Source organism: Stegastes partitus, unplaced genomic scaffold (assembly GCF_000690725.1).
Source record: "Stegastes partitus isolate 25-593 unplaced genomic scaffold, Stegastes_partitus-1.0.2 Scaffold911, whole genome shotgun sequence".
NCBI classification, from domain to species: Eukaryota; Metazoa; Chordata; class Actinopteri; family Pomacentridae; genus Stegastes; species Stegastes partitus.
The window spans coordinates 328824-338402 of NW_007578642.1; the positions used below are offsets into that span (position 1 = coordinate 328824).

A 9579-nucleotide genomic window follows, 5' to 3' on the forward strand; every position below is an offset into this window, starting at 1 on the left:
ATACAGCAGCAGCAGTGACTGTCAGTCTGCTGACTCGTCTTTGCTGCATCACTGCTTCGTCTTGACTGTTTTAATGTCAGTTTGCGGCTGATTGAACTGACAATTTATTTTCTTTCTGTTTATAATTAGATATAACTTGTGATAGACTTTGTCTGAGGGAAACTAGCCGACATGTGCAAACACTCTGAAGCTAACCGGCTAACTAGCCACGTTAGCAGCTAGCAGCAGCACCGACCTGCATGTTGGGAACGAAGCCTTTCTTAATCCTCCAGCAGTTACTGGTGATTTTATCCAGAAACTGCAGCTCATCGTTGTAGCTCCGACTCATGGTTCTGCTTTTGAAGCTTCCAGTTGACAGACTTCAGAGTTTAACGCTGCGTTTCTGTCTGACGTGACCACAGCAGCCGAGCGCTACGGAAGCCGGTGTGCTGACCGAGGCGAGACGCGATTTTCTATTTGTAATGACGCAGCAAAAACACCGAACTCTCCCGAGATAATGCTGGAATAAAACCTAAGAGCACGTGACATTAAACGGAGTATATTTGTGTATTTGTGGTCCTGAGCAGCCACAGAGTTGTCGCAGCGTTAAACTGCTCGCTTGCCGTAACTGTAGTCACATAATATGTAGTCAAGTTCGACAAATGCCCAAACTTTACTGACAAACCTTCAAAACAAAAGCACAGCCCTGTCGTACCACGACTGAAGTCCATTAACTTGATGTCAGAATTTAATTTTACGTTAACACAACAACAAAACAGACAAAAAACCCCCAAAAATAAATATGTCCCAGCGTGCTGCGAAGAAGCTGCTGTGTGCCAAGTGCAGGTGCAGGCAAACAGCTAAATAAGAAATAAGTAGTTTAATGCAGCTGTTTAACGTTTAGGCTCTTAATGACAGAGGAGATTAGGAGCAATGTTTATGTGGCCTGATGTCATTCTGTACATTTTAGTTTACAAACTGTTCCACTGTAGACTGTTGTTAAGATTTGTTTTATTTTGTTTAGTTCTAATTTGTTTTGATAAGTCGCTGTATTTGAAGAATAATTTAATTTAATTTAATTTAGTTTTTAATTGTTGCATTGAGTTTTATTGTGAAGCCCCACCGGAAGCGGTGCGCTGCGTGTTTTCCGCTGCCTTGTCGTCCGGACTCACCTGTTTGTCTGCGGACCACCTGAGATGTTGTGACTCCAGCGGTCAGTTCTTCACGTGAGTTTCTCTGTTTGTCTGTCAGGACTAAACCACTCCGTTAACCGGCTAGCTAACCCGGTTAGCTAACGCTAACTAGCAGCTCCAGAGCTACGCAGCAGTTTCCCAGAAACGTCCGCAGCGTTCAGACGCTGAACCGAAAACGAAACGTTTCAGTTCAAAACAACAAAGAGATTTAAAATCAAACTGGCTGCTGTGTAGCTGAAGCTAAACTGAAGCTAAACTGATGCTAAGCTAAGCTGAAGTGTGTCTTCCTGCTGTGTGACTAAACTTTCTGACGGTGGTCGCCGTTAACGGACTTTATTTCATATTTCACCGTGAAGTTTGGTTAAATGACGTCAGCACACTGTGGTTTGATGCTAAAATGCTGCAAAACACAAAACAACATAAATGACTCATCAAAAGTTGAACAGGACAGATTCTCTATGAGACTTTGTTCTTTAATCAGCTGAAGTTTAAAACAGCGACATTATTTATCAGCCGGATGACTTCAGACACAGAGATGGACGTAAATATGAAATATGTTCCAGCTGTGTTCATGTGAACAGCAGCAGAAGCTCATTAGGAAGCATCCCAGTGACCAGAGATGCTCTGTTTAGGGGCTGGAGTCTCTCCGCCAGGGTCCGTTGACTTTTCGTCAAATTTTAGTAAAACCTGCCAACGCAATCTGAGGCTAAAAGAACTACAAACAGGATGAAGTCCTGCTTGGTTTTCACAATAAAATGGGACAGATAATGTTGAGAGAATTCACTAAAAATGTGAACAGTAATGTAAATGAAAGTTCTAATAAAAGTGCCTGAACCACAGAGCTTCTGGTTCCTGGTACATGTCCTCATGGACTTCTTGACAGCGTCCGCGGGCGTTCAGCTGCAGAACTCCTGTATTTTCATCCAGACGTGTCGACAGATTGTTCGGCAGCAGCGGGTTTGGACTCTGTGGGTCTGCTGACGGTGTGAACTGATCACCACCATGTTTGTTCTCAGAATGAAGCTGCGAGTTCGGATCCTTCGGCGGACCAGCAGACTGGAGCTACTGGGAGAAGATCCCAGTGTGGCAGAACTCACAGAGCAGATCAGGGAGCAGCTGCTGTCCAGCCATGGACTCGGGTCAGAACTCAGCACCGTTTCATTTTCTTCTTCGTGTGTCGGTATTCTAATTGTACTTTCAGTTTGTTGTTGTGGCGTCGCTGCGATCAGAACATCTGCTGCTTCTGTTTCTGTTTCAGCTCAGACACAGAGTTCAGTTTGTCTCTAAACGGGTCGGAGCTGCTCTCAGGTTCTGATCAAACTCTGTCGTCCTGTGGAATCGTCTCTGGAGATCTGATCTGTGTCCTGCTGCCTCAGTCTGCAGACGCAGCAACCACCAACACCACCAGCAGCAGCTCAGTGAACCAGAACCAGAACCAGCAGACCGACAGCCAGACATCGGACCAGGTGAGAGCTTCACCTGAGCAGCTCTGACTGAAGCTCTGAGGAGGTTCTGTTCAGTAGACACTCGTGACTAGAGTCCATTTTTTGAGCGATGCCGGTTTGTTACGGTTAATGGACCCATGAAAGCCCGGTTCACTGCACAACGGACCCAATTCATTAAACTGATGCTCAGACTCAACATCAGGAGAACAAACGGTTTCTCCTGGTTCTGCTCCCGTAGCAGATAAAGTTCTGTGTTGGCTCGGTTTGGTCCTTCAGCAGCAGAGCGACCCAGTTGGTCCGTGAAGCGTTCAGCTGAACCGAGTGCGTTTGGACCCAGAACGATCCGTCAGAACAAACACCATGTTAGAAATAAGAGGTTCGGTCCGATTCTGTTTGGTTCTACCGTTCATTGTTACTGGAACACAACAGTCAGTGAAGAACGTTTCAGCAACGTTTCCTCAAACACTCGGATGTAACTGAAGGGAACCGACGGCTAACTGTGAACCGTGAGCTGTGGTTCTGATGAGCAGCTGCAGAACCCGTCTGAGCCGTCGTCTCGTTCTGTTCGGGCCCTGACAGGTGTGTTGTTGTGTTCCAGCCCAGCTCCAGTTCTGCGGCTCCGTTGGGCCTCGGGGACCCTGACCCGACGGACTCTGGTCACGTGACCTCCGTCTGGGAGCCAATGCTGTGCTGTGAAGCTGAGGAGGGCGGAGCCCCGCTGTCCCTGGAGCTGCTCTACCAATCAGCTGGCAGCACCAGTCCCAGCGACGCCGTCATGGTGGCGGCTCACCTGCTCATGATCGAGACGGGATTCACCCCTCAGGTGAGTGTGAAACAGGACAGGTACGTCCTCAGGTCCATCAGCAGGTACGTCCTCAGGTCCATCAGCAGGTACGTCCTCAGGTCCATCAGCAGGTACGTCCTCAGGTACAGGTGTTCAGGTGTGTCTCTGTGTGTGTTCAGAGCTGCCAGGTGAGCTCTGCTCAGGTGTCCGTCCAGATGCCTGCAGGTTGGAGGACCCCAGCTGGAGTGTACCGGCTGCAGTACCTCCATCCTCTGTGTGGGGGCAGCGTGGTGTCGCTGCTGGCGGTCAGTCTGGGCCCGGTTCTGAGCATCAACAGTGAGTTCCTCATTAATATGAGTCACGTGTAATCAGGGCTTTGATTAGAGATGATCCTGGATTCAGTGTGTTTGTCGTTTATTATTATCAGAGACCTGGACGATCAAACCGACTGTTAGCAGCAGGTTGACTTTATAGAGGAGGAAACATCCAGTTCAAGGCTCTAGCTCGAAGGGTTCTCCTTAAGGGTTCTCTCTAAGGGTTCTCCTTAAGGGTTCTCTCTAAGGGTGTTTTTAAGGGTTTTCTTGCCCTTAAACTCGTCTCTGAACTTTTCCTCTGCAGCGACTCTGAAGGTGACGGAAAACGTGGCGACGCCTCGTAAACTGTGTCTGGATCCATCGAGCTACGTGACGGCCGAGTGGGCAGGTAGAGCTGTGATTGGTCGCCTCAGCTTCGCCATGGCAACCTCTCAGCCAGTCACTGACAGCTGTATGTGTGTGCAGGAGGAAGTGCTGCTGCTGCGTTCAGGGACCTCAGGAAACTGTCACGAGTCTTCAAGGACCAGCTGGCATATCCGCTGATCGCCGCCGCCAGAGACGGTAAAACTGATGCAGTGTTCACCACAGCTCACCTGGCTCACCTGGCTCACCTGGTTTATGATTTAAATGCAGCTACACACAAAGACAGCAGCTTGATTTGACAGCTAGCGGTGTGTCGTCGTCATGGAAACGTTTCAGTGAAAAGTTTCTCTGATCAAATCAAAAACATTTAATTAAAAGATAAAAACCCATCAGAGCAGCTCGTTGGACGTTTTTATATCTCTGGTCATGAAACTGGGTTTAGATTCACTAAATGTAAATAAAGTCTCATCTGATGGACACGGTCTACATGAACTAGATGATTACATCTGAAATGATGAACTAACAGGAAACTGTCGCCTTAAGGGAGCTCAGAGCTTCAGGTTGAGGGAAGTCTTAAAGGTTTTCATCCCTTAAACTCCTCAGACAGAACTCTGACTGGGTTCTATTTACTACTGAAGGTGAAGTCAGGACACCGGCGGTCCAGACGGTGTGTTCAGGGACTCGACTCCTCCTTTAAGATGTGTTTCCGTCCAGTGGATCAGTGGAGCCGTCAGATGGACAGAACCAGCAGCAGATGATTAAACCTGAGTCTCTGGTGAAGCGTTTGATCCGTTTATATTCTTCGTGTTAACTCCGCATGAATAAAAGGAGCAAACCAGGTGGTTCTGAGGAGGCCCTGCTTGGTTCATATTAAAGTCTTCTGCTAAAGTTCTGCAGCTGTTCGGTTTCCTCAGTGGAAGTTCTGGTGCTTACTGACGATGTTGTTGGACTTCCAGCGCCTGCTCACTAACTGACTCTGGATTTGCAGCCATGTCTCTTCCGGTGGCGTTCGGCCTGCAGGTTCTTCCTCCGGAGCTCCTCCTCCGGATCCTTCGGCTGCTGGACGTTCGATCGGTGGTCCGACTGTCGGCCGTCAGTCGACACTTCAGCGCCGCCACCGCCGACGCCTCGCTGTGGAGGCACCTGTGCCTGCGGGACTTCGCGAGTTCAGGTGTTTTTAAGGGATTTCTGCTCAATGTTTAAAGAGTTCTTTCATAATTTACATCATAGAAAATACAAAAGACGACTTCAGTAAATCCGAGTCGCTGCGAGAGCCCTGAAGTCCTTAAAACACCCTTAAGTTATGTTTATCCCTTAATTTATTCACTGATTACTTGATCCAAACTGCAGCTGAAGCCTTGAGGGCCACCTGGACCGGTCCTGTCTGTAGTTCTGACTGAAACACATTAGAACCCATCAGACTCTCTGGGACTTCACCACAAATCAGCATTCGACATGTTCAAGTGTTTCTGTCAGATGTGTGTGTTTGGATGAAGTGATCAGTACTGAAGTGAGTGTTTGCTGCGTTTCAGACGGAAACCGATCCAGAGACTCGGACTGGAAGGAGGTGAGGAACCCTGGAGGCCCGGTTTGTTGAACTGATGGTTTTAAAGGCTTCTGTCGATGACCTGCAGACCTAAACAGGGATTCATCACATCAGGCTTATTGTCATTGTTCTGTTCATACATGAGCGCGTTTAGTAGTGAGTTCTGATGGACCGGACACAGAACCTGTTCTATATAAAGGCAGATATCCTATAAGCATGCGTTTATAGGGATTTAAGGGCCAATGCTGAGCGTTCAACACTCCTTCCACATAAACTGTAATATTCTACAGCTTCAACACACATTTCAGGTCAGTCCTGGATGTTTCTGGTTCAGCTCGGATCCACTCTGTGTTTCCTGCAGGTCTATAAACGGGCCTATAAGCTCGCCCGTGACCTCCGGCACTCGGGTCGTGTCCGCTGGCTTCCTCCTGACCTGCCGGACTTCATGGTGCCGCCGCCCCGGCCCTGCTTCCCGCCGCTGCCCGGCATCATCGGCGGCGAATACGACCAGAGACCCAACCTGCCCCGCCTGCTGCCCCGGCCCCGCTACGACCCCATCGGGCCGCTCGCCGACCCCGACCGGCGGCGCCACGACTTCCACAGAGGCCCGCCGAGCGGCGGTCGGGCCGCCAACATCCGCAGAGGGTTCATCTGATCCCCGCTTGTTCCAGGACTGATCAGAACATCAGCAGCAGGCTCAGGACTGACTTTAGGAGTTAGACATGAATGATTTGTGCAGCGTGACGTCAGCACTTTAATACTTTAACTGGTGAGTTCACGATAAATGACGTCAGCTTGAACATATTTATGTAGAAACTGCACTGAAAACACATGAATAAAATACAGAAGCAACGCATGAAAGCGCCGGTATGACCGGGTACTGTGTGTGATCCATGAACAGACGGAACCAAACGTTCACTTCAGCTCTGTCAGGAACAATGACGTCACCTTTTGTCCTAGAACAAAGGGTGCGCTTGTTTAAACACACCGATTCTTCCGGCGGCGAGGTGCCGTCTGGGCGGGCGGAGTCTGCTGCGCTGCAACACCGGTGTTCCGCTGAATTTCGTTACCCGTCAGATGATGTGGCCTGGATCTAAATTAAACTACATTTAAACTGTTTCTTATAGTATTTAAACCGCTGAACCTCCTACTAACCAGCTGTTCGGTCGCTGGTTAACCTGCTGGACTTCATTTATCGAGTCTCAGGATGTGGCGGTCGCAGTTTTCGCTGTAACGGTTTTAACGGGTTTGTAGCTGAAACGGTCCGTCTGTAAACACCGTGTTCACTACCCGGAGCACCGGCACCGGCACCGGCTCCGCGCTTTGTTCCGTTACTCAGGAGCATCTTCCGACTGTGAGTTCCAGGTGAGCTGAGCTAACGTTAGCTTCAAGCTAGCTGCGTCTGGGTGGACGTTAAAGTGGAAATAAGACAAGTTCAGCGGCGAGACTTCAACTACAGACAGTTTTATTTTAATTCTCGGGGACACAGTTTATATTTTCCATCCTCCGGTCGCTTCTCTCCTCATTCCCGCCCTCCGCCGGGCGGAGACTCTCGGCTTATTATCACCAGCTAGCAGCGATGCTAACTGGGTGTGTTAGATTCGTGAACCGGTGAACACCGAAGAGCAGCAGGTTCAGAAACAGTTTGCTGGAACCGGAAGATGATTTCTCTTAAAATCATCTTATTGTGTGTCGCTGCATCGAAAAGGAACAAACACGACAAAATGAGCAGACGGCTAAAGCTAAAGCTACCCATGAAGCTAACAGCCTGGTGAACGTGTGACAGGAGGAATGAAAAACGTAAACACTGATTATTCTGTCTGTAGTTCAGCGAAGTCAGTTATTCATTAAAACTGTGAAATATTTTGAGTTAACCGCAAAAACCCCAGAATGTCGACAGTTTATCGAAAAGCTGTTGTTGTTAAATATCATAATACATGTTTTCTACAGGATAGCTGCTTTTAAATATATTTAGGTTTATTTTTTAGGTCAAAACTTTGACTTAGTAAGTCTTGAATTTTGTCATAATTGAGAGTTTCTGTTTTTATTTGTATATTTTCACTAGTAGGAAAGGGCATCTCACTTTATATCTGATCATTCTTTACTTTTTATATCTAAATTTAGGTTAAAATAAATAAAATAATATTTTTAAAATCTCATTTTTAGTTTGTAATCTCATTAATTAATTAAAATGTGTGTCACCATTCTGAGTTACTAACCTGTAAATGTTAGTTTCACGTCAAACTTTACCTCAAAGTTGTGACTCCTGATTTCATAATTATGACATTTCACAGTTTCATAGTTTAGATTTAGTGTAAACGTTCATCTCACTTGTTTTCAGCTTTCTGTGCTTTTTAGTTCAGATATTGATTATTTTCATCTTCGTGTTTCTTTGTGTGAACATGTCAGTAAAATGTAGATTTGTTCTTAGAATTTTAACTCCTATGTGGCGTGTTTACGTTTTGACTTCCTGAGTAAAGGCGTAGTCTCGTTTCCTGATGACGGACTTTCCTGTTGTCGCGACTCGTTTTCTGCGCAGGCGCTGTCGGGGCACCGCGGCACCGGATAACTCGGGGACGGACCCGTCCGCAGCAGCGCTCCGTGCCGCTGCTCGGTGCTCTGCGCCTTTAAGAGCCTCGTGTTGTTCCAGGAAGAGTGAGGGTGTTTCCAGCTGATCACGGCAGAAGGACCGGAGTCTCCCTCAGCAGCCCGACCTGCCCGCTCTCTGCTCGGCCACCACAGCGGAGCGCTCCGGTCCGGACCTCCGGCACCTCTGCAGCTTCTTACCGGGATCAAGTCGAGGCAGAACCGCGGACCCGTCGGCGCCGCTCCGCTGCTGCTGGCCGCCTGTTAGCTGCCGTGAACCGGTGCCGTCGGTAGCTGTTAGCCGGACTGTCATGATCCCAGCGCGGAGATGGCGTCCTTCCCCGGTTTGTGCAAGGCTGTCGGGCCCGCGGAGGAGGAGAACGGAGAGCTGGACGGATCCCTGCAGCAGATGCTGAAGGCCATCACCGACGAGAGGAACCGACTCAACAGCCGGCAGGAGATCAGCGGGCTGGGTGAGTTCTGGAGCGGCGGTGGGCCCGATGGAGCCCGGTCCGTGTTCCCCTGAAAGAACAGCAGCTCTGCACTCAGTGACTGGTCCTGTTCCAGCACCACAGCAGCTCCATGTTCACCTTATTAACAGCTACACAGCTCCTTATTCACTTTATTAACAACTACACAGCTCTTTATTCACCTTATTTTATAATTCTGACCTGGTTCATGTGCTTCTGAGGTTAAAGGCTTCACACAGTCAACATCTTTTAAATACATAAAATAACATCACAGATGCAAAAAAACAAGTTTACATGTAAAATGATTCTCAGACGAGTCAACGTTTGGATCATTTGAAGCAGAACTATGAGTCAGACACTGGGTTAGTTAGTTAGTTAGTTAGTTAGTTAGTTAGTTGTTGGTCCTCTGAGGTCAGAAGTCTGTTCTGATGAAGACCTGCTTCGTTCCAGTGATTCAGCAGAAATGAGCTCCTCAGGCAGGATGGAGTCTCCAGACCTGAGTTGTTTGGGTTCTGTTCAGCTCCGTCCAGTTCTGGGCTGACCGGAAGCTCGCTGGTTAGTTCCTCCTCCGGTCAGCTGATCAGTGAGTGGGTGGATGAACCATCTCCTGGATCCTCTCCGTCATGAGCTTCAGCTTTACTTCTTCATGTTGGTCCTTCAGAGCTTCACCTGACCGATCCGTCAGAGAACGCTCATAGGACATGTGTTCTGTTGAGGTTCTGCAGTTTGTTCTCCTGTCGGTGATGTCGCAGCACAGCAACGGGCCAATCAGAGCCTCCGTTCACAGCATGACATCATCAGAGCTGCGACCATCAGTGGCAGCTTTGTTTCAGAGAAACGAGTCAGAAGCTCGGCTGCTCCGCTCTGGACACACTCGGACACGCCTCCACCTGACCCTC

General features: G+C 48.5%; 3 protein-coding genes across 3 annotated transcripts in view; 2 read left to right on the forward strand and 1 right to left on the reverse strand.

The window, feature by feature from the left end:
• rtcb (RNA 2',3'-cyclic phosphate and 5'-OH ligase) overlaps positions 1-558 on the reverse strand; it is a 7810-nt gene extending 7252 nt beyond the window's left edge. Inside the window, exon 1 of the mRNA XM_008293774.1 lies at positions 236-558. Coding sequence (XP_008291996.1) covers positions 236-328 — 93 coding nt within the window. The 5' untranslated portion in view covers positions 329-558. The remainder of the gene's footprint in view (positions 1-235) is intronic.
• Positions 559-1125: 567 nt separating this feature from the next.
• fbxo7 (F-box protein 7) lies at positions 1126-6485 on the forward strand. The gene is made up of 10 exons (XM_008293775.1): positions 1126-1205; positions 2189-2311; positions 2431-2638; positions 3216-3440; positions 3581-3737; positions 4020-4103; positions 4181-4276; positions 5067-5249; positions 5611-5645; positions 5986-6485. The coding sequence occupies exons 2-10, from the start codon at positions 2190-2192 to the stop codon at positions 6277-6279; spliced, it is 1404 nt and encodes a 467-aa protein (XP_008291997.1). The 5' UTR covers positions 1126-1205; position 2189; the 3' UTR covers positions 6280-6485.
• A 1574-nt stretch (positions 6486-8059) lies between these two features.
• The window catches only part of LOC103366141 (uncharacterized protein KIAA0930 homolog), a gene marked incomplete at its 3' end in the record, with an annotated part of 15658 nt that continues 14138 nt past the window's right edge, over positions 8060-9579 (forward strand). Inside the window, exon 1 of the mRNA XM_008293783.1 lies at positions 8060-8683. Coding sequence (XP_008292005.1) covers positions 8539-8683 — 145 coding nt within the window. The remainder of the gene's footprint in view (positions 8684-9579) is intronic.

What these genes read in the sequence shown, in the direction of transcription:
- fbxo7 (XM_008293775.1), top strand. Translation starts at nt 2,190, where the DNA reads ATGAAGCTGCGAGTTCGGATCCTTCGGCGGACCAGCAGACTGGAGCTA. An exon ending in AGACGGGATTCACCCCTCAG is followed by an intron (nt 3,441 to 3,580) that starts GTGAGTGTGAAA and finishes GTGTGTGTTCAG; the next exon opens with AGCTGCCAGGTGAGCTCTGC. An exon ending in CCCGGTTCTGAGCATCAACA is followed by an intron (nt 3,738 to 4,019) that starts GTGAGTTCCTCA and finishes TTTCCTCTGCAG; the next exon opens with CGACTCTGAAGGTGACGGAA.